The 25447-nt window shown below is 37.3% G+C and overlaps 2 protein-coding genes and 1 non-coding gene across 3 annotated transcripts; 2 read left to right on the forward strand and 1 right to left on the reverse strand.

Annotated features, from left to right (window-relative positions):
- Positions 1–17354: 17354 nt before the first annotated feature.
- LOC124889159 lies at positions 17355–17460 on the reverse strand. The gene has a single exon (XR_007047771.1). It is a non-coding gene; the product is annotated as a small nucleolar RNA R71 (small nucleolar RNA).
- Positions 17461–20071: 2611 nt separating this feature from the next.
- On the forward strand, positions 20072–20458 carry LOC124888931 (uncharacterized mitochondrial protein AtMg00860-like). The gene has a single exon (XM_047400215.1). The coding sequence runs from the start codon at positions 20072–20074 to the stop codon at positions 20456–20458; it is 387 nt and encodes a 128-aa protein (XP_047256171.1).
- A 78-nt stretch (positions 20459–20536) lies between these two features.
- LOC124888932 lies at positions 20537–21851 on the forward strand. The gene is made up of 3 exons (XM_047400216.1): positions 20537–20577; positions 20703–20756; positions 21551–21851. The coding sequence occupies exons 1-3, from the start codon at positions 20537–20539 to the stop codon at positions 21849–21851; spliced, it is 396 nt and encodes a 131-aa protein (XP_047256172.1).
- The last annotated feature ends 3596 nt before the right edge of the window (positions 21852–25447 follow it).

The following is a 25447-nucleotide window of genomic DNA, read 5'->3' on the forward strand; positions in this document are numbered from 1 at the left end:
CCTACCCAAGTGGACCATTTGAGTCAAAGTATTCTATTTCTAATAAAATTCCCTCTGAGATGCCGCAATAAATTTTATTTGTAAAGAAACTAACAACTTCTATGATAAAAAGTCAAAATAAATTAAAATAATGAAATGAAAAATAATAAACCACACACCACACATATGATCAAAATCCAAAGCACCAAATTCTAAATATTAAAATCCAAAATAAAAGCATCTAAATGTCTCAAATCCAAATATCAACATGAAAATAGAATAAACTAACAGAAAAAAAATATCATAATCTTAAAATAATAAAGCCCCAAATGCTAAATTAATACCCCTACCCCAACTAAGTATGCATTGTCCTCAATGTAATAGGAATAATAAAAGTAAAGGAGTATGAAAGTGAGAGTCCCTTAAACATGGCTAATCCTATGGTCATGTCTGGCACATTAAAACAACGACTCTAGGTGCATCAGTGCCCCACTCATCTCTAGTAGTGGTCTATAGAAGAAGGTCTAGAATAGTGTCATGAGTCTCCATAGCAACTGAACTGAATGTACCAGTCTGTTTAATCTCTTGGACTGACCTCTCTAGAAATGACATCAAGTATATCAACCACAGTCTTCTATTTGTTGGTCTGCTCAACTAACAGAGAATCAACCTGAATCCCAATCTAGCCCTCGTCCTTAAATAATCGATCAATTTCAGCATTTTCTACTACATAATTTGAAGTACAATTAGACTCATCTCCCTTCCCCCTCAACAAATAGTGTAGTGTATAATTGCGTTGAGCATTGTTCAATGACCTGCTAGCATAATATATTGGGTAAAAAAAATTCTTTTTGTTGTCCCAACACTGAACCCAATTCTTACCCACTTACATCACACATCAATTCAAACAGTGATGTCCAATCTTGAGCCATAGTGATAGGAGTCAACAAGAGCTTTTCCATGAGACAATTGAGTGCTCTTAAACAATCACCATCTATTTCGAACTTATCTTCTTTTTTAAGAAGCTTAGACTTAGGATGTGTGATCTTGGAGAAATCTTTGATAAAGCATCTATATAAGTCAGCATGCCTAAGGAAACTCCGAACATATTTTATGGAGATAAGATGAGGTAACTTAGGTATAACATCTACCTTTTATTGATCTAACTGAATGCCCAAACATGAAATTTTGTGTTCTACAGTGTGGGAAATTGAATAGTCTTTCCATCTATATAAAATTTGCCCAAATTCAACACCCGGGCGAAGACTTATGGCCGATTTAGTAAGACAGTATACCACCTGAGCCATTAGTTCATCGTAGAGCCAGCCAAAAAGGCAATTGTCAAAAACCAGTAAGCCTCCACAATATTGGTGCTTCGAGCCAAGGCTCAATTTTAAAATTGTCCTTTTCCAGTGTTCAAATGCGATACCACCCTATCGCGGTGAATTTCAAGGTCTCAACCAAGGTGGCAACGTGATTCTATCGCATCACGCCACCATACAATTTTCCAGTTGTCATTTTCCAGTGGATTGGTATGATTATGGTACATTGTGCCATGGATACAGATTTGAAAAAATCCACAGGGTTAAAATAGCCTTTTCCCATAATTTTATTTCGCCCAAATGTGGAATTTAATACCTAAAATGTTTAAACTCTTTATTATTTACTTCTCCCCAATATCAAAATGTATTTATCTCTCAAGAAAACAAACCCTAACTCTCAAGAATAAAGGTCAATCCCAAAAAATTTTCCAAGAAACTATCAAATAAAGGTATGTTAGACGTCAATCCATGGATCTTTACCTTCAATGGAGCCAAAGAATCTTTTTTCAAAATATAAGATTTATGATTTAAGATTTCCATGTTTGAATTAGATTGAATTTATATTCATTTAAGTTTTTTGAGTTTTACTCCATGTTTTAAATTATAAGTTCGAAGAAATGATTCTAGCATGTGTTGAACTACATGATATTTATGATAAACCCTTCAATTTTTAAGTTGATTGTTGTAACCGTGTTAACCTTAAGTTTTTGTGATTTAACAAACCAAGTATGCTTCTTTTGAGTTTGATAAATTGTCTATGAGAATGAAATAATGCCATTATAGCATGCTAACATGTATTCCCCATCTATGTAAAGTTAATGCATTACAAGTATTTGATGAAATATCTCTATGAATTAATTATGAGCAAGTGAACATTGTTATGTTATTAAAGATAGCGTTTGCTTTACATTTTATGTTATCGTGTCCTGAGGGTATTTAATAACTAACAATGTAGCTTCTAACCTAGAGCCATTGTTTGTTACATAATCGTATCAGTCATGTCACGATCAACAGAACTCAATCAATTACAGAACTTAGGAAAACTCAATAAACTCAATATCAGTCCAGTCAAGTTTAGTATAATCAGTTCAGTGTCTTTCAGTTGGGAGTAGGATTTAGCACCGAGCGAACCCAGGAATGGGGGCATTCCTTTTAGTGTATGGTTTGACCCTTATTAGCAATCCTTGAGTTACAGAGCTATTTAGCCACCATAGGTTGAGATGTCTTCATGTTATATAAGAGTTGACATATCTCTCGTGAGTTTTCCAGTTAGTGAGGGTTGACAAAATATCTTCCTGCTAGTTAGGGTTAACTCACAGCCAGTGTTAATACCCTTCCATTGGTATAAGAACACATTACCGGGCTTGATATGATTATTAGCACGGTTATAATTTCTAGACTCTCTCTTATTAGGCATGATTTGCAATACTAGCAAAAGGAGATTCTTTGCCACAAATATACGTTTAGTCACTAGGCTTGAGCATAATATGAGCAATGACATAATTCAAGGCTCACATCGTAAACTAGCCAAAAGCTAAATGATAGCATAGCCATAGATTCAATTTACAAGACTTTCCTATTCTATCCAAGTAATGACAATAAGATAATCAATCAAGTATACATATTATTTACAAAATCAACATCATGAATAACTCATTTACCTATTTAGCCATCATATTACCAAGCATATTCAAGGAGTTTCTCAAGTTTCCCGGTTACTAATAAAGTTACATTGTTAAAGCTTAATGTGGGTCAAGTTCCACTTCTAATATCCCAAATTATCTTCTCCAAGTCTAACTTCTACTCGGAATTAGACTAAGTTATCTAAATCATGTCTCAAAGTTGTATCAATCCACGCTAGTTCTATAGGACAATTCTTCCTCAAGTATTCATATTAAGTCATCCAAATATCTAAGTCCCATTTCACAGCTAGGCATATCTAGGTCAACTTACACTTAAAACGAGTGAACAAAGTCACTTTCATCTAATGAGATGAACTAGAGCATTTATGAGTTAACAAGTTCAACTCACTAAGGTTCTAGACTATGGGTGAATTATTACACTTTATGTCTTCAAAATCCTAAGTGATTCAATTAATCCCAAATAATACCATCGAATATTTCAACATCTAAGACCCCGCCCAATCTTATCAAAATATCACAATTATACTTCAATAAAGCTCAATTTAATACAAGTAAGAAAAACCAAACTTGAATCCAAATACCTCACGAACCAACACTCTTTACTTTCCTTTTTCTTGGTGATTCTTCAATGAGCCACACTATCAAAAATATAATTTATACATTGTTATAAGAATAACAACACTCATACTGCACCATTGTGCTTCGGGTCTAAAATGACACAAAAACTGCCAAGTGGGTCCCACATATGGGTAATGAGTTTTTGATACAAACCCATTGTTCAAATACCATTAGAGAGTTACATCCTTCAACAAGAGGTTTTCTATGAGACAATTGAGTGCTCTTAGACAATCACTATCCATTTCAAACTTATCTTACTTTTTAAGAACCTTAGACATAGGATGCATGATCTTGGAGAAATCTTTGATAAAGCATCTATATAAGTTATAATGCCTAATGAAACTCCTAATACATTTTATAAAGATAAGGAGAGGTAACTTAGTAGTAACCTCTACCTTTGCTTGATTTAACTAAGGTTCTAGACTGTGGATCAATTATCCCAGTTAATATCTTCAAAAACCTAAGTAATTCAATTATTCCCAAATAATACCATCTATCATTTCAACATCTAACACCCCGCCCAATCTTATAAAAATATCATAATTTTACTACAAAAGCTCAATCTAACACAAGTAAGCAAAATCTAACTTAAATCCAAATAGCTCATGAACCAACAATCTACACTTTCCTTTACATCAGAGCTTCTTAAATGATCCAAACTATCAAAAACTTAATCCATACATTATTACGAGAATAACAACACTCATATTCCACCATTGTGCTTCGGGTCCAAAATGACATAAAAACTACCAAGTGGGTCCCATATATGGAAAATGAGTTTTTGATACCAACCCATTTTTCAAACACCAGTAGAGAGTTACATCCCTCAAGCAATTAGTGCAAATTAACCATATTTGGGGCTAAAATCAAGCCTCTAGACAATTGGGGGTTTGGGTCTAACAATAAAGAATTCAGCACTAAAATTAAAGGACTTATACCTTAGATTTGATATTAATCATGATTAAACAAGTTATTTACACTCCCAATCAACAACCAAGACTTACTTTAAGGTCTACACTCTTTATTAGGGTTTTGGGCCTTAAGACAATGTAGCAAATGGCTAATTCTTAGCCAAAAAGAGCTTTTTAATGACCCCTTCCCTGGTCCTCAGCTAAGGAGATCACGCACACACGCATTCCTTGATCACAGCATTGTGATTGCACCTATGCCTCCATGATCATTGTACTTCACTGCACTAGACGGGGACTAAAACTTTGAATTTAATTCCAATTTTTGACCAAAGCGTCAGGATGCATACAGATTCCAATATAAGAAAATGAGATATGCAACCATATTGATTTTAACAGTCAAGAAGTGTTAGCAATGTCGTATTATCCATTCGAGGTTGTTTTGACCAAATGTGGGCCTATACATAAATTTCTTATTTATCAACTTTTCGACCAATATGTTGAAATGAGTTCAGGTGTAGCGAGACCTGAACAAATGGTTTACCCAACTTAAAATCAATATTTTGTAGTTGCTAGCACAGTGAAAATTTGCATTCGATATTGTTTTACTAATATTTTCACTTGATGGCCATTTGGAACTAGGGAAGACTCCTAAATAGGGAAATAGTTCTAAAAACCAAATGGACTTCCCGATAACCGAACTATCGGTTCCATTAAGTCATAAATGACTTAGGAAAGCTATGGAAAATATTTAAGGGAAAAAAAAATCAGAATCATGAGATCATCATTATACAATGTTGGCTAGAAGAATACACTTTTAAGAACCATGGTGATTGTACACACAACCCTATGATAGTCCCCAATCTATAACGAATGACATACATGAAGAATGACTATCATTTCTCCCTCTATATTACATCCCTTAATCACAACATATGAATACTCCCTAAACACGTAGCATACATCCCAATGGAATTATTTCACATCATAGAGAAATTTTAATTTTTATTGAAATTTAGATTATCGAGAAGTGCCCCACAGACTATGTAGTTTACAAAATCAGCATACTAAGGCACCACCTTCTTCAAAATAGCCATGATAGGTTCATCAAGAAAATTCTCATTGATTTATAGTATATTATTCCACACTTTTTTCAATTCAACTCGAGACAAGTGGTTGTCACTTGATTTTCATACCCCTTTTGATCATTAACTTTCAACTCAAAAGTCTTGTAGAAGTAAGATTTACCTTATCAATCTCAACTTTACTCTTTTCTTTGCCATTAAATAACAAAAAGGTTCTTGAACCCTATGTATAATAACCTTTATAACTAACAAATAGGCCTGAATCTTTTCAAGAGAACAGACCATGAAAAGAAACTCTTACTCTATCACCATATAATTATGTTGAGCATTATTCAATGACTTGCTAGCAAAATATATTGGGTAAAATAAATTAGTTCAATTATCCCAACACCAAACCCTATTCTAACCCACTTGAATCACACATCAATTCAAATAGTAATGTCTAATCTAGAGCCACATGATATGAGTCAACACGACCTTTTCCATGAGATAATTGAGTGCTCTTTGACAATCAACATCCATTTCAAACTTATCTTTCTTTTTAAGAAGCTTAGTCATAGGATGTGTGATCTTAGATAAATCTTTGATAAAGCATCTATATAAGTTATAATGCCTAAGGAAACTCCTAATACATTTTATAAAGATAAGGAGAGGTAACTTAGTAGTAACCTCTACCTTTGCTTGATTTAACTAAATTCCCCTCACTTGAGATTTGGTGGTCTACAATATGGGAAATTGAATAGGCTTTCCATCAATATAAAATTCACCTAAATCTGACACCCGGGTGAAGAGTTATTGTCATTTTAGTAAGACAGTGTACCACCTAAGCCATCAGCGTATCGCGGAGCCAGTGAAAATGGCAATTGTCAAGAACTAGTGAGCCCCGATGATATTGGCATTTCACGCCAAGGCTCAATTTCAGAATTGTCCTTTTCCAGTGTGTCAACATGATACTATTGTGTTGCGGCGAAATTCCAGGTCACAACTAAGGTGGCAACGTGATTCCATTGCATTGATCCACCATGTAATTTTGTCAGTTATAATTTTCTAGTGGCTTAGCACGATAGTGGCGCATTGCACCATGAGTCCAGATCGAAAAATTTCAAGAAAACTTAAAGTTTCACCCAAGGTTAAAATTGTCTTTTCCCATGATTTTCTTTTGCCCATATGTGGGATTTAATCCCTAAAAATGTTTAAACCCTTCATTATTCACTTATCCCCAAAATAAAAAGTATTTATCTCTCAAGATAACAAACCCTAACTCTCAAGAATCAAGGTCAGTCCCAAGAATTTCTCCAAGAACTCCAAGAAACTCTCAAATGAAGGTATGTTAGATATTCATCCATGGATCCTTACCTTCCATGTAGCAAAAGAATCTTTTTTCAAAGTACAAGATTTATGGTTTATGATTTCCATGTTTGAATTAGATTGAATTTATATTCATGATGCTATTTGAGTTTTAATCCATGATTTAAATTATAAGTTCTATGAATTGATTCTAGTATGTGTTGAATTACATGATATTCATGATAAACCCTTCAATTTGCATGTGGATTGAATTTTCAAGTTGATTGTTGTAACCATGATAGCCCTAAGTGCATATGACTTAATGACCCAACTATGCTTCTTATGTGTTTGATAAATTGTCTATGAGAATGAAATAATGCCATTATCGCATGCTAAAATATATTCCCCATCCATGTACATGTTAATGTACTACAAGTGTCAATTGGATGACTACTTCCCATAGTTATAGTCTTAGTCTCAATGATAGTACTCAGATAGTTCTAGAGAATTCAGGACTATCAGATACAGTCACCAAGCTCAATACGGATCCCAGCTAGTTTCATCAAAAATAGGACTGCCAGACAAAGTCATTCAGATAATAGAATATCAGTAATAAAAACTTATGTTATCAGTATTCAGATTTAGTGGTGCCATGATCTCAGTCACAGTTCACGTATTCATACATGTATTCTCATGTTTATGTTATTCAGTCAGTTAGTATTGTTCATACATATAAACCCCTTGCATTTAACCTACCTCACTTGCATACCAGTACATTTAATCGTACTTATGCATTTGCGCTATGGTGTTTTTATACCATAGGTTTAGAAGCACGAGCTTTAGGGCATCCTTTATTGATCAGGCATTCAACAGCTAGACTAATAGTGAGTTCTCATCATTCAAGGATAGCATGATTATATTATTACTTTATTATTTTTGTAGTTCGGAGTTAGTTGGGGACATGTCCCATCAACTGCATAGCTTTTAGACAGTTTAGAGGCTTCCAGACTATAGCGTGTTCATACAGTTATTTTAGTTTTATTTTCATATTAATATATCATATTTCTAGATGTTATGTTTTATCAGATATTTGAACCTTATGGCCTTTCAGTCTTTTTTTACATTTATACAATATATTATGCAGTGTCTAGTTACAGATATCAGTCATGGGTTAGCTTGTGGTATTTCGGGATCATGAGAACTGTGTAGCATTCCTGGTACCAGATTTGGGGCATTACAAACTTGGTATCAGAGCCTAAGGTTCAATAGTTTCCTAGGAAGTCTGAAAGCCACATCTTGTAGAGTTTTGTGCATTGGTGTATTGTGTGCCACATTTATGTACAGGAAGCTATAAGATGTTTTTGGAACAGTTTCCCTTCTTTCAGTATTCTTGTCGTTCCTGTGAGCATGAGATCAAATTTAACTCTCAGTTTAATTTGTTTCTCCCTTTCTTCTACAAAATATGCCTCCCAAGAGAAGAAACAAAAATTAGTCCACCCCTCAGTCTGTCCAAGCAGATCTCTTGGACGAACATATTTCTTATGCAGAGTTTAGAGATGCATTCACTATTCTTGCTAATTCAGTTGCTACCCAGAATGAATGACCAGCAATCTTTTCGGCCAAGCCAGTGGCTAATTCAACTACAACCCAGATTCAGGACTTTACCTGAATGAATCTACCATTCTTTTTTGGGTCTAAGTTAGATGAGGACCTTCAAGAATTTCTTGATTAGGTTCAGAAAGTTACTGATATTATGGAGGTTACTACTTATGAGAGTGCTGAACTAGCTGCATATCAGTTGTAGGATGTGGCTCAATATGGTTCAAGCAACGAATGGCAGAGAGTCTCGCAGAAGCAGGGCCTATTGAGTGGGAGGAGTTTGCCACTGTATTTCTTGATAAATTCTTTTCCCTAGAGCTGAGAGAATCTAAGGTGTTAGAATTTATCAACCTCAGGTAGGGCAACATAAAAGTGAAAGAGTATTCTCTTAAGTTTACTCAACTAGCTAGATATGCTCCTCATGTGTTGGTAGGGCCAAGATGAGTATGTTTATTTCTGGGGTAAATGATAGTATGGTAAATGAGTACAGATCCGCAATGCTGATTAGTGAGATGGACATAGCTAGGCTTATGATCCATGCTCAACAAATAGAAGATCAGAAGATTAAGATGATAGAGAAGCAAAATAAGAGAAGAGAGTGAAACTAACCCTGAAACTTCTGATCTTGATCTTACGATTGCAGTCAGGAAAGGGGAAAAAGAGGCCTCCCAAAAGGTAATGGAGGCGTGCAAAGGTTTCCTCGGGCCGGACGGAGATTGGCCCTCGAGTGCAAAGGCAGAAGGGAGCTTGACTGCAAGACCCACCCGTCGATAGAACCGTTAACTTTAACTTTAATTAGCCTAAGTCAGAGGGTAGAAGTCATTCTCAGTTCTTCCAAAAGTCATCGTTCTAGTTCCTTCCTCAGCTAATGCTCCAGTGAAAAAATTCAGAGACGGCAACAGAGATAGGGCTCCAGGCTCTAAGTCTCAAGGTAGTGTTAGCAGTGCCCAAACCTATCCTCTTTGTCAGACATATGGCACGCACCATCAGGGTACTTACAAAGTTGGAAATGATGTTTGATTTAGATGTGGCAACACAGGCCAGAAAGTCTGAGATTATCCACAGTAAGGTTCTCAGGGTTAGCATAATTGCCCTTTAGCTCAGTCCAATCAATTGAATCAGCAGGGTGCCTTTTCTAATGCTGCCAGCGGGCAACGACCAAACAGACTCAATGGTTTTTATTCCCAATAGGATCAGGAAAATTCTGCTAATGTGGTTACTAGTATGATATAGATCTTTCACTTGTATGTTTACGTTTTACTAGATCTAGGAGCTTATTTGTCTTTTGTTACTCCTTATATAGCATTTTATTTTGGAGTCAGTCCTAAAATACTAGTAGAGCCCTTGTCAGTCTCTACCCCAGTGGTTAAAACCATCGTAGCTCGATGGGTATACAGGAATTATCCGATTATGGCATCTCAGAATGTTTCTTCAGCAGACTTATTTGAATTAGAGATGACTAATTTTGATGTCATTCTCAGCATAGATTAGTTTCATTCCTGCTATGCCATAGTCAACTGTAGAAAGAGAGTTTTCCAGTTTTAGTTCCCAAATAAACCCGTCCTAGAGTGGAAGGGTAGTACTTCAGTTTTTAGAGGCCAGCTTATTTCCTACCTTCGGTCATGAAAAATGATATCTAAAGGGTGTTTATCATCTTGTTCAAGTCAAGGACTCAAGTTTCAAAACTCCCAGTCTTGGATCAATCCCAGTAGTGAATGAATATACTGATGTCTTTCCCGAAGCTCTTCCCAAAATTCATCCCAAAAGGGAAATAGACTTCGGCATAGACTTTTTTCTAGATACTCATCCCATATCTATTCTGCCATACAGAATGGCACTAGAAGAACTCAGAGAATCAAAAGATTAGTTGAACGATCTCCTAGATAAGGGTTTCATCAGACCTAGTGTGATCCAGTGGGGTGCACCAGTCTTATTCGTGTGGAAAAAAGATGGTTCTCTTAGAATATGCATTGATTACCATCAACTCAATAAAGTCATGATCAAGAACAAGTATCCACTTCCTAGAATCGATATCAGCTTTAGCATGCCAGTTATTTTTCTAAGATAGACCTCAGATCAGGCTATCATCAGCTCAGAGTTAGAGAATGTAACATTCTAAAAATAGCTTTTCGAAATCGGTATGGTCACTTCAAATTCTTTGTCATGTCCTTTGGTCATACTAATGCCCCAGTAGCTTTCATGGACTTGATAAACCATTTGTTCTAGTAGTACTTGGACATTTTCTTCATAGTCTTTATAGATGACATCCTTGTTTACTTTTGTAGTGAGCGTGATCATGCAGACCATCTCAAAATAGTATTACAGACTCTCAAAAATCATCAAATATTTGCCAATTTCAGTAAATGGGAGTTTTGGCTAAGGTCAGTAGCATTCTTTGTTCATATCATTTCTGGTGATGGCATTAGAGTTGATCCTCAAAAGACCGAAGCAGTAAGAAACTGGCCTCGCCCTATCTCTCCATCAGATATTAGGAGTTTCTTGGGTTTGGCTGGCTATTACAGATGATTTGTTGAGGAATTTTCTTCTATTACATCCCCTATGTCCTGATTGACTCAGAATAAAATCAAGTTTTAGTGGTCAGATCCTTGCGAGAAAAGTGTTCAGGAGTTGAAGACTCGACTCACCTCAGCTCCAATTTTGGCTCTTTCAAATGGTTCAGATGGGTTCATAGTGTATTGTGGTGCATACAAAGTAGGTTTGGGTTATGTCCTCATATAGCATGGTAAGGTCATAGCCTACGCCTCAAGATAGCTTAACCCTCATAAGAAGAATTATCCAACTAGTGATCTTAAGTTAGCAACCGTAGTTTTCTCCTTAAAGATTTAGAGACATTACTTGTGTGGTGTTCATGTAGATGCATTCACAGATCATAAGAGCCTTCAGTACGTATTCTCTCAGAAAGATCTTAACCTCTGTTAGAGAAGGTTTTTAGAGCTCTTGAAAGATTACGACATGAGTGTCCTTTATCATTCAGGCAAGGCCAATTTAGTGGTCGATGCTCTTAGTAGACTATCTATGGGTAGTGTTGTTCTTGTTGAGGACAGTAAGAAGAAGTTAGCTAAGGAAGTCAATCAGCTTGCCCAACTAGGTGTGCACTTACTTGATTCAGATAAGGGTAATATATAGGTTTAGAGTAGATCCAAATCATCTTTAGTTTCCGAAGTTAAGGAAAAACAAGATAGAGATCCCAATCTAGTCAAGTTGAAAGAGTCAGTCAAGGGTCATAAGGTTAAGGTTTTCTCCCAATGAGGAGATGGTGTATTACATTGTCAGGATCTTCTGTGTATGCTAGGTGTAGATGACTTGAGGCAATGAATTGTTATAGAAGTGCATGGTATGTGTCACTAAATTCATCCAGGGGCCACTAAGATGTACCATGATTTGCGGGAAATCTATTGGCGAAGTAGGACAAAAAGAGATATTGCAGAGTTTATGGCTATGTTCTCTACATGTCAACAGGTTAAGATAGCGTATCAGAAGCCTAGTGGGTCCATGCAGGATTTTAGTATTCCTACTTGGAAGTGGGAAGAAGTGAACATGGACTTTGTGATGGCTTTACCTCGTACTAGTCACCATCATGATTCCATCTGGGTCATTATAGATAGGATGACTAAATCACCTCATTTCCTTCTAGTCCATACCCCACTATTCAACTTAGGATTATGTGAAACTCTATATTAGAGAGTTGGTCAGATTGTATGATGTTATGTTATCTATTGTCTCAGATAGACGTACGCAGTTCACCTCTCACTATTGGAAAGCATTTCGAAAGGGTCTTGGTACCTAAGTTTATCTCAGTATAGCCTTTCATCCCCAGACATATGGTCAAGAAGAAAGGACCATTCAGACTTTACAAGATATGTTGTGAGCATGTGCAATTGATTTCAAGGATAGTTGGGATGATCATTTTCCTTTGATTGAGTTTCCATACAACAACAACTATCATTATAGTATTTGGATGGCTCCATTCGAAGCTCTCTATGGTAGGAGATGTAGATCTCCAGTCGGTTGGTCCAAAGTTAGTGAGGCCTCAGTTATAGGGCCTGACTTACTATTCGATGCCTTAGAAAAAGTCCATTTGATTAGAGAAAGACTTCGGGCTGCTCAGAGACGACAGAAGTCTTATGAAGATATGCATAGAAAGGATCTCAAGCTCGAGATTGATGATTATGTGTACTTGAAAATCTCTCCCATGAAAGGAGTGAAGTAGTTCAGCAAGAAGGGAAAGCTCATTGCCCCATATATCGATCCCTTCATAATACACAGTCATTTTGGCAAGGTAGCTTATGAGCTTGAATTGCCTTTAGATCTAGCCTCAGTTCATACAGTGTTTTGTGTCTCCTTGCTAAAGAAGTGAATAGGTGACCCAGTAGTTGTAGTCCCGGTAGAGGGCTTAGACATTCAGAACAACTTTTCTTTCAAAGCGATCCCAGTCGAAATTATTAACTACCAGACTTGCAGACTGAGGAACAAAGAAGTCCCCCTAGTAAAATTTCTTTGGTAGAATCAGTCCATTGAGGGAGCTACCTAGGAAGCAAAAGTAGACATGCGGACTAAGTATCCTTAACTCTTCTTCACAAACTCAGACTCAGCCCAAGGTAACAGCTTTCCTTAAGCTTATCAGTTTCATATTCAAATTTCAGTTATAAACTTAGTATCAAATGCCCTTGCATATCGAGTCATATATTCATGTGTCATGTCAATCACATATTCTTGCATCAGATATGCATTCTCATCATGAGAAACTCAGCTTCTCAATAATTTCAGTCATGCATTCATGAAGACTATCTGTCACATATCCATGCATCAAACATGTATATTCAGTATGAGATTTTAGTATATCAAAAGTTCCAGTCACATAGACATGCTCAAATATTCATGTCCCTTAAGTATGATCAGTCTATCAGCCTTCCCAGTCTAGTCAGTCCTATTCGAGGATGAATGTTCTGAAGAAAGAGATATTGTAATACCTCACACTTTCTTTAAGTCAAATTTAGTCTCCAGAAGAGTTAGTGATGACTTCCTAAATTATTAATGTTTATCATGTGGGAAATTGAATTATATTTCCAATGATACCAATTTTATCCAAATCCAATATTAGAGTAAAAAGTTATGGACGTTTTACAGAGAACTATTGGAACTGCCCAGAAGCGACGGTCAGGCTGACAGATCATCGAGCTAGTGATAGACCGCCACCCAAGCCATCGTAACTAAGGCATGAACCAATCTTCTAGCCAAGTGCGACGGTGAGAACCGACATACCATCAAGCTAGGGAAAGACCATCGCCCTAACCATCATAGATGAAGCAGAAAGTTCAGGAGCTGGCCAAGTGCGATGGTCAGGACCGACAGACCATCGGGATAGCGACGGACCATCACCCAAACCATCGCCATTTCTGATCAATGATTTTAAGCTATTTTCAAAAGGGTATTTAGGTCTTTTTCCACCCATTTTGACCCTTAATTATACCAAACCAGAGCTCGTAGCTTCATTATTCATCCATAACATCAAATTAGGGTTTCTCTCAAAGATCAATCTGCAAGAACAAGAAACCCTAGCTGTTTAATTCCACGTCAAGAACTCAAAGCTTTTCTTCACCAATCTTCAAGAAATCATCCATCCAGGTATGTCAAGTGTTGATTCATGGGTTCCTTTCACCCGTGAAGCTCAAGAAACCCTATTTGAAATATAAACTTTGGATTCCATGATATGAATTGAATTATATCCATGCTTATGTTATTGTTTGATTTCCAAGTTGATGTCTTTAATGACTATTATGAAAATATGTTAGCATGTGGTTGAAGTTCTTACATTGGAAGTGTAAAATATTGCCATGATGTATTATTTCATTATTCATGCCTAAGCCTAAAGATATGTATGCAAGGCATTTGATAAAATGACTAAGAGAATAGGAATTATGCCTTATGACTTATTTGTGACCAAAATTAATAAATCCATATTTCTCCCTTATGTTTTATATAACTCCCACATTATTGTTATGCTTTATAATGGATTGACATAATGCTTATGTTAGGCTTATGAAATTATGATATGTTTACATACATTCCTATTCATGTGTAAGCTTATAGCATGCGAATACTTCATGAAAATTCCTAATGATTGTACTATGAACTGTTGCCTATGGTCATGTGTCAAAATATGTCATGTATTATCAGTTTCATGCTATCGAGTCCTGGGGTACTTGTACCCAACAATTTAGTTGTGTACCTAGAGCCAGTGTCATGTTTTCTAGATACTCTCAGTCAAGCCATGATTCATAGAACTCAGTTAGTCATATGACTTAGGAAAACTCAGTAATCTCAGTAATGTTAGCCAGTTATCAGATCTTAGTAATATTTTGTCAGTCAATGAAACTCAGTGAACTTAGTCCAGTTATTTCAGTATAATTAATTTAGTGTGTAATTAGATAGGAGTAGGATTCAGCACCGAGTGAACCTAAGGATGGGGACTCACCAGTTATTAGAGAGTGATTATTAGAAGTAATCCTTGCGCTCTAGAACTACGTAGGTAGCATAGGTTGATACATCAGACCTACTAGTTGAGGGTAGATAAGGTGGCTTAACCTGTTATATGAGGGTCCTACTATTCTTCTTAGAGTACTTGTTAGATGAGGGATTACCCACAACTTATCATTGCCAGTGCTGCGGTATTGACACCCTTCCAGTTGGGGTTACAGATTAGACCCCAACTCAATTATATTATTTCATTTGGGGCATGTCGGTTAGATGACTACTTCCCACAGTTATAGTCTCAGTCTCAGTAATAGAACTGAGATAGTTCTACAGATTTTAGGACTGTCAAATACTATTACCCAGCTCAGTATGGAACTGATCTTGGGCATATTTATACATCTAAGCACCATAACTTACCTATTTTTTAGCAAAGTTTTGAGAACAAAGTGCCTAATTCTTATGTTTTTACTCTACTTTGATGTAAGTGAGCTAACCTATGTGATTAACATGATTTTTAGGTGCTAATGAGGTAGATAGAGACATTTTGGGACTATGGATTGTGGAGGACAAATCACATAAGAGAAAAAGCAGTTTCTGGACCAAATGTGATGCATGGGAGTTTTGTCTCGATTCAATTTGCCATTTATAATAAGTTTGAGGACTTAGAAGGAATAATGAGAGAGAAGACCGTTAAAAGAGTTGTTGCTGAATTTTTAAGGATTATTCATTATTCTATATTATTTTTTAATAAAAAAAAGAATCAAGAAGAGGCGGCTTAGCTGAGGGTGAGAGAGAGAAACATTTTTCTCCTCTTGTTTTCTTTATTTTGTGGACACCAAGATCATCTTCTAGACTGGGGTATGATGAACATTTTTATGGTGATTTTCGTTTTGTCATGAGTAGCTAAACTTATTTTTAGGGTTATGAAAACCTTGTAGTATACTATCTATTTCTATGGGTTTTTTAATTCATTATCTGTTGATGCACTTGTATCATACTCTATTCATTATGATTGAATTCTCGTGGTTGGAAACATAGGGAATGTGTCATCCAAACATAACTTATTCGATAGAAAAGTTAATGTTTAGAAAAGAGAGTAGTGACAAGAGAACAGGGTTTCCAATCTCTATTTTATACGTTAATGCCTTAATAGGATTAAAAACTTGGAGATCTCGCATAAGCATAGATAACACTTTTGGTTCGAGAGAACTAGAGTGAATTAATCCTTGTTGGTTGAGAAACAATTGGATTATGGATTTAAATGAGTTTCTCTATTAGTGCATGCATGTATGAGTTCTAAATACCCATAGTTAAAAAATATTGAAAACTACAAGGTGGAAATAAACTTAACTTGTGTTTCTCCGTAGTCAAATATTACTACACAAATCATTTTACTGTTACACTGATAATATTACTGCGTACTTAAACCAAAACCCCCTTTACTTTGGAACCTTTGATCAACAGTCTAATAATAATCGCAATACTTAGTGATTACAGTATTCCCTGTGGGATTTGACACCCAACCCAGTTGGGTTTCATATTTGACAGCGACCACTTACACTTTCTAACAAGAGTTTTAATTTGGGCATATCAATTTTTTATGCTGTTGCCGGGGAATACGGTTGTCAATTAAGTTTGTGTTTGTTAATTGACCCTTTGATCAAAGTTTCCCAAATTTTACTTTTTGTTTGTTGTTTTTGTCTTGTGGAGGTTGAGTGTCTTGCATGCCAAGTACGCGATGATTGGGTCAACCATTAGTACCTATTAATCTTGAACCATATCTCATTGGCAGAATGGATAGTCAACGGGACGCAGAAAGGGCAGCTGTTCAACAGGAGCAGACTAGATTAGCTGCCTTAGCAGCTGCTCAAGTAAGCCAACAAAATGCAGATAATACTGGTCGGGAGGTAAACCCAGACGATGAAGACCTGGGCGATGATGAGTTACTAAATCCAAGGCGTGCAGATGATGTAGTTGCATCAATGAATAGGAATGTCAAAATAAATCGCCAGTATAGAATGAGACCCGAACGCCGAGCTATTCAGTTTGCTCTTGATAATGATGATGACGAGTTGGATGAGACTGGCGCCATAGGGGCTATTATTCCTCCGCCCTTAGCACCCGAAACCAAGTTTAATATTACGAGTACTATGATCCAGTTATTGCATCTTAAGGGATTGTTCAGTGGACTTATGGGTGATGACCCGAATATGCATTTGATCAACTTCATCTCAACATGCAAGTCATTTGACAATTTGGGAGTTAGGAAAAATACAATTCAGTTGTGAATGTTCCCGTTGCCTTTTTCTGCAGAGGCGACTTTATGGTTGAATGGGATAACCCCCTATTCTATTACAAATTAGAAGAAACTAAAAGACGTTTTCTTAGAAAGGTTCTTTCATCCATCCAAGAGGGCACAGTTAAGAGATGAAATCACTACTTTTAGACAGCTTCCAACTGAAGCCCTCTATGAAACTTGGGAAAGGTTCAAGAAGAAGCAGAATTAGTGTCCTTATTATCAGATAACCAACCTCCACCTGAAAGAGGTATTGTATCGGGCCTTTGATTTGGCTACCAAGCTAGTTGTAGATAATGCTGTGGATGGATCATTCATGGACCTCACTTTTACTGAAGCTTCTGAGATGCTTGATCGGATGACAAAGCAGAGTAGAACTTGGCATACCAAGGATTCTGAGGTAGCAAGCTCTACTATGTCCATTGGTATGACTGCAGAACAGAGTAAAAGAGAATAAGAACGGGACCAAGATATATGAAGACATAAATGGACCTTCTCACTAAGCATCTATTATCTGGAAAGATAGAGAGAGTTAAAGTTGTTGCATCATAGGGAAGGGCTGACTTCGATTCTAAGGAGAAATAAAATTACTTGAATATTAGGGATGTTTTCGAGGCAGTGGCCAAGGAAACCAATGTTGGAACTATTATGATAAATCTGGATACAAGGATCGAGATCAAGGAACTTGGAAGGGCAAAAATGACAAGAGTGGTTTATATGTTCCTCCAGGGAATCGTGAGACTGCTGCATCTAGCTATAGGAAGATTTCCATGGAGGACATAATGGCTAAAATTTTGAAGGGAGTAGAGGAAATCAACACGGGAGTAGCTGAGATAAAAAATAATTTATCTTCGATAAATCAAATGGTTGATTCGCATTCCACTTTGATAAAGTAGTTGAAGCATCAAATGAGTTAACTATCTATGACATTTAATAAAAAGAAGACTGGCACTCTACCAAGTGACACAGTGTAAAATCCAAGGAAGGATGGTTCATGTATGGAAATTACCACCAGGAGTGGTAAGGTGTTGGCAAGCCTATCGTGTATGGAAATTACCACCAAGAGTGGTAAGGTGTGGCAGAAAATATTAGCGAAGCAGATGCTAATCATCCAGTGAAGGCTAAAAACATGATGAGATTATTCATGATGATACATCCAACTGTCAGCAGTCTGATGAGTTTGGAAAAAAGAAAAACAAGGAAAATGAAGTAGTGGAAAAAACTCTCCCAAAACCACTACCTCCCTTTCCTTAGAGATTACAGAAGAAGGCCAAGGACATGAAGTTTATCAAATTCATGGCCATGTTGAAGTAATTGTCGGTAAATATGCCTTTGGTTGAGGCACTGGAACAAATGCCAGTGTATGCCAAATTCATGAAGGACCTTTTGACAAAGAAAAGAGCAGTAAGCTATGAACCGATGGATAATCTCCATTATTGCAGAACCATTGCCACAAGGTCCTTGGTGCAGAAGAAGGCAGATCTAGGGGATTTCAGTATTCCTTTCATAGTTGGGTCCTTGGATTTTGATAAGGCCTTATATGATCTGGGAGATACCATTAATCTGATTCCACTAGCCATTTATAAAAGTTGGGATTAGGAGACCCCGCACCCACCATTATGAGAATTGTGATGGCTGATAGGTTAGTAAAATGACCTATTGGTATTTTGTATGACGTGTTGGTGAAGGTAGCGACCTTCATATTTCTTGTGGATTTCTTAATTCTAAATTGTGAGGTGGATTTTAAGGTGCCCATAATCTTGTGTCAACCTTTCCTCGCAATCGGAAGCATGTTGATTGATTTATGGGCTAATAAGCTTGTACTCAGGATGAATGATAAAGGGGTACATTTTGATGTGTGCAAATCAATGAAGCAGTATAAAGAAATGAGTGTGTTCTCCATAGTTGATGCATATTATGAGGATGAGAAGGAAGTACCAATAGAAGAGCGTCTTGCTGTTGAGCCGTTAGCTCCAGTGCTTATAAACTTTGATCGTGAGGACATTGAAGAGTACAAAGAAACTGTCTGTGCTTTGACAGGAATGGGGTCGTATTCTTATGCCCCTAAGAAGCTTGATCTTGACCTTAAGAATCGACCTTTACCACCGGCAAAGCCATCCATTGAAGAGCCATCAGTGTTAGAATTGAAAGAGTTACCCAGTCATTTGACGTATGTGTTCTTGGGTAGTGGAAATACACTACCGATTATTATTTTTGCTGATCTGGGCGAACAACAGGTGGAAGCTCTCATCTCTGTTCTTAAGAGGTATAAGAAAGCTATTGGTTGGACTATTCTAGATATCATTGGTATACCTCCTGGCATATGTATGCACAAGATTCAGCTAGAGAAAGATTGTGTGCCAACTATTAAGCATCAGCGTTGCCTGAACCCACCTATGCAAGAGGTGGTAAAGAAAGAAATCATCAAGTAGTTAGATACAGGGGTGGTGTATCCGATGTCAGATAGTAAGTGGGTGAGTCCTTTATAGTTCGTGCCCAAGAAAGGGGGCATAATAGTAGTAGCTAATAAGAAGAACGAATTGATCCCACTCAGGCCTATTACTAGGTGAAGGGTGTGTATGGATTATCGAAAGCTCAACTCGTGGACACTAAAGGATCATTTTCCTATGCCATTCATGGATTAGATGCTTTATTGATTGGTAGGAAAGGGTTGGTACTGCTTCTTGGATGGTTATTCAGGGTATAACCAGATCTTCATTGCTCCTGAAGATCAAGAAAAGACGACGTTCACGTGCCCATATGGCACATTTTCTTTTAAAAGGTGCCCTGCAATGCACCAGCCACTTTCTAAAGGTGCATGATATCGATCTTTTCTGATATGGTTGAGGACACCTTGGAGGTGTTTATGTATGACTTCTCAGTTGTTGGAGATTCCTTTGATTTGTGGTTGCTGAATCTAAGTCAAGCATTACAGTGGTGTGAAGAGTTTAATATGGTCCTTAATTGGAAAAAATGCCACTTCATGGTAAAGGAAGGCATTATTCTCAGTCATAAAATATCTGTGAAAGTAACTGAGGTAGATAGGGCCAATGTTAAGGTCATTGAGAAACTACCTCCCCCTATCTTAGTAAAAGGGCTGCGTAGCTTTCTTGGCCATGCAGGATTCTATCGCAGATTTATAAAAGATTTCTCAAAGGCTGCAAACCCATTATGCAAACTTCTTGAAAAGGAGGCCAAGTTCTTATTTGATGATGACTGCAGATAGACGTTCGAATGCATTAAGTTGAAATAAGTGGAGGCTCCAATTATTATTACTCTTGACTGGACGAAGCTATTTGAACTGATGCGTGATGTTAGCGAGGTGGCGCTTGGAGCTGTGTTGAGGTAAAAGAAGGATAAATTTTTTCATCCAATCTATTATGCCCGCAAGGCTCTGAATGGAGCTCAAAAGAACTACACTATCACCGAACAGGAGCTCCTGGCTAAGTCTATGCTTTTGCGAAATTCAGAGCGTATTTGCTAGAGACCAAGGTGGTGGTCCACACTGATCATACAGCTCTGAGGTATTAAATGTTGAATAAAGATGTGAAGTAGGGATTGATCCGGTGGGTATTATTGCTTCAAGAATTCAACTTTGAGGTCAAGGATCGTAAGGGATATGAAAATCAGGTGGCAGATTACATATCCAGACTTGAATGCGAACAAGCAATCAAAGATTAGTTAGATATTGATGATTCCTTTCTGTATGCTGACTTTCCAAACTACGTGGTAAGAGAGGTGATGTCGGATAATATTTCCTTTTACCAAAGAAAAAAGTTCCTTCATGATATGACCCATTATTTTTGGGATAAGCCCTATCTTTTTTGGCGATGTGCAGACAGTATTATTAGGCGCTATATCCCAGAAGTAAAAGTACTGAGTATTTTGGAAGTATTCATGCTTCACCTATTGGTGATCATCATGCGAGTGACCGTATTACTCATAAAGTATTGTAGAGTGGATACTATTGGCCTACACTATTCAGAGATGCATATGAGTTTGTTCGTAGATGTGATCAATGTCAGAGGCAAGGATCAATCTCCAAACTCCATGAGATACTGATATCTAAAATAATGGAAGTAGAGTTGTTTGATGTATGCGGCATCGGCTTCATGGGCTCATTTGTAAGCTCATATGGGCTAAATTACATCCTAGTAGTTATGGACTATGTCTCGAAATGGGTAGAAGCTGTTGTTTTGGATGATAATGAAGGAAAAAGAGTGGTAGCATTTCTGAAGAAGAACATATTCTCCCGTTTTAGGGTACCAAGAACAATTATATGTGATGGGGGATCCCATTTCTGAAATAAAGTTTTTAGGGCTTCTTTAGCAAAATACGGTGTTAAGAAACATAAGGTGGCAACTCCATACCACCCACAAACTAGTGGGCAAGTGGAGGTTTCAAACAGAGAAATCCAAGACATCCTTGCTAAAACTGTGAATTCCAATAGACAAGACAGGTCACAAAAGCTGGATGATGCTCTTTGGGCATACAGAACAGCTTTTAAAATGCCTATTGGTATGTTGCCATACAAACTTGTGTATGGAAAGGCATGTCACTTGCCAATTGAATTGGAGTATAAAGCATTATGGGCACTCAGAAGACTGAAGTCGGACTAGGATGACACAGCAAAGATGAGACTAGGAAAACTAAATGAGATGGATGAATTCCATCTCAATGCGTATGAAATAGCATACCTTTACAAGGAAAGGATGAAAAAGTACCATGGTCGGAGAATTGTGCAATAAAATTTTCAAAAGGGTAATTTGGTACTCCTCTTCAACTCCAGACCAAAGCTATTTCCAGGTAAGTTTAAGTCTAAATGGTCTAGTCCATTCAAAATTAGCCAAGTCTACTCATCTGGAGTAGTGGAGCTAGAAAACAAAGACGGAAGTGTCTTCAAGGTGAACGGACAAAGGGTGAAGCTATATATCGGGCCAACAGACTTGATAAAGTGTATAGCCACCATATATCTCGATGAAGTCTGAGTAATTGAGATGGATGAGTCATGCTGCAATAGTAAATCAGGCACTATATGGGAGGCAACCCATAATTTTACTTTGCTTTTGTTTATGGTAAACAAAAATACAAAAATATGAGTCGATCCACGACTGAAACTATGGCGCTTGGTGGGAGGCAGCCCACACTTCTAATCATGTTAAATTATGTTTTATTAAGTGTAGGTGAATTTGAAGCACTCGAGAGATGGTTGCCTTTGAACTCAGTTTGAAAATAAGCCATATCAAAGGTGGTAAGTGTACAAGTAAAGGGATAATTTTTGGTATGTTGGAACGGTCAAATATTAAAGATCGAGTCATGATTCAGGCTAGAGTTGTGACTCAAATTATGTTAGTCTGATCCCAAAAGTTTTGTGGTCCGACCTATTTTGTAATTTTCAATGAGGTCTGTGGTGGTACCATAGGGATCAGGCTAATAGACCCGATCCTGGAGCCCACCACTGACCTCGATGGGGGTACGGGGGAAAAACCCCCGCGGTATGGAACTTTCCCACTGCCTGATATGAAAAATATTGTTCATAGTGTCAAATTTTAAGTGTAATATTGGGTGTGGTGCTCAATTTCACTTGAATCTTAGTAAGGGCATGATTTAGCATTTAGCATAGGTGCATTGCCCCATACCAGGCAAAATGAGGGCATGTGTGCATTGCACACCTTCATGTGTGCGACCAAGAGTGCACCGCATATCCCATCGCACATGCTCGTTGGACCAACTATGCGATGCACAATACGCCGCACACCTTGATATGTGCGATAACTTATGTGTCGGATACTTTAACATATGCGATAAGATATACGTCGCACACATAGTCGCACATACCCACTACCTAAAATCTAGGATACCTTATTTGATACATACCTTGATGTCTGCAATAGGTAGTGTGTCGCCCACTTCTCCACATAGGCTCACTGTCCCAACTATGTGACAACGTATGCGAAGCACACTTTGAGATGTGTGATAAGATGTGTGTCACACACTTAGTCAAAATAAGGCTAAAACCCAACTTCCAATTGGATTAACTCAACCTGGTATCCAACCTTTAAATAAAGGTCCATTCCCTAATTGCCTCACCTTTTTGCCTTTCACCCTAAACTCTCCCTAAAAGCTTTAAAACTCTCCTTTGTGCTTCATCATCTTAGCGATGCCCCTTCAAAACTTCAAACCCTACATTGTTAAGGTAAGTTTCTCTCTTAATCCTTTGGTTTTGTAATTTTAATGGGGTGTTGAATTGCTATATGTGAAATTATTGGTGAGAAACAAAGCTATTTTATTATTCGTGAAACTCCATTATAGTTTTGTTAAATTGATTTTGAAAATATTGGGAAAATAGGAAATATCATCATAGAATAAATCATTGTTGTGAATTGTCACTTAACCTATGAATATGATGTTGGTGGGTTAATAGGAATCATGATGTATTATGAGTATTGACATGTTAAAATTTTCAAGAACTTTCGTGTAGTATTTAGACCTTGTAGGTGTGAGTGAACTACTCATAACTATGATGGTAGTTGTATAACTGTTGTTTCATGACTTAGTTTGTTGATCATAATGTTGATGATAGTATTGGAATGTGATGATGTTTTTGTACTGTGATGTGTTGAATTATTATTGAATTAGTGAAGAATTTGGGTTAGGCTATATGAAAAGTATGTTATTATTCTCTGCGTTATATGGGCTGTGATGATTGATAGAATAAGAGTGTGAATTGCAAAACAAAAAGGCAGCCATCGTGTGAGTTGTAAATGAATTAAGAATGCTTGCTCACTGCCATGTGTTTATGTTGGCAAAGTCTGAGTACCCAACAACACCACTTAATTGAGTTATGTGAACAAATTAAGTGTGGGGTGGTCATAACACCGTCATTTCCTTGATTATACTGAGTGATGTTATGTGTACCTAACATGAATTTATGATGCATCTAGGTGATATGGCTCCCAAAGAAAACTAGGGCAAAGAAAAAACATCCACAACCCAAAAAGGCCAAGAAAAAAGCAAGACAGGACAAATCTGCTTCCTTCTCTCTTCAACTACCTAGGCACACTTTTGGTATCAAATGGGTGTTACAGGAGGATGGTTAGGAATGTTACCAGAACAACAAGTTAAATAGATATATGCAAGTGGAGCTGATTCACAAGGAGAGCTTGGCGAGGCACTGCCCTCGTACTCTGGCTAAAATAATAGAACTGAAACTTGATTTCATCTTCCGAGATATGGGTGAGTGCAATCTATATTGGACTCAAGATTTTTATACCAATTGGTCCACAAAAAGTATTAGGAACGAATTGAAGATTCGAGGGCAAGTCTTACAGCTGACAGCTAATTTCTTCAACTTTTTCTTGGGCACTCCGAATGTGGATCCCTCGAGACTAAGGGAACTCTACAGCAAACCTCTGTATAGAGCCATCATACATATTATGTGTAGCTTAACGTCTATGGCTAGGTGAATTCGTCACAAGGATAATGGTTGTCATAATACCTTCTCATACGCTTTTCTGAACAAAGAAGATCGCATATGGCTAAGGATAGTCAACGCAAGCTTAATTCTTAGGAAGCAGTTCATAAGGTCTCGCGTGATTGTGTATGCCTGGTATATGCATTGATGACTAATGTTTCTATCAATATTGGTGAAGTTATACGCACTTCAATGCGCAAAGCAAGGTTGCACAAAAGGACACACTTCATTTTTGGAAGCTTGCTGACTGTTATTCTAAAGAAAGAGCGCATTGAGGATGAGCCAGCGGACCATAATTTTCCTCAAAACCTAAAGAAGGTGGATGTTAAGAAAGTGAAAGATCCAGAAACCAGCCAAGGCATTAATCTTACCACTGCTGAACGACACGCTCGAGATGAGAGTTTTTTTTATCTTTATGGCATAACAAGGTTTACTATGATGAGTAGAGGTCGTGTGCCTACTGATGTAGAGCTTCAGTAGCTTGATTATGACTATCCGCTTAATGATCATGTTTGAACTATTGTGGAGTGGGAATAAATTTTGAGGAGCCTTTGGATGATAACGTACCAATATATGAAGATCGTCGGCTGGTAGACTCTGATATGGAGAAAGACTCTAGTAATGAAGACTCTGATGATGATTCTGATTCAGGGGGCATGACCCCAGATGTGGAAAAAGAGTCCGTCTAGCCAGGTTTTCCTTGTTTATGCATTTGCACTAGGGACAGTGTTCTTCTTTAAG

Source organism: Capsicum annuum, chromosome 11 (genome assembly GCF_002878395.1).
Source record: "Capsicum annuum cultivar UCD-10X-F1 chromosome 11, UCD10Xv1.1, whole genome shotgun sequence".
Lineage (NCBI taxonomy): Eukaryota > Viridiplantae > Streptophyta > Magnoliopsida > Solanales > Solanaceae > Capsicum > Capsicum annuum.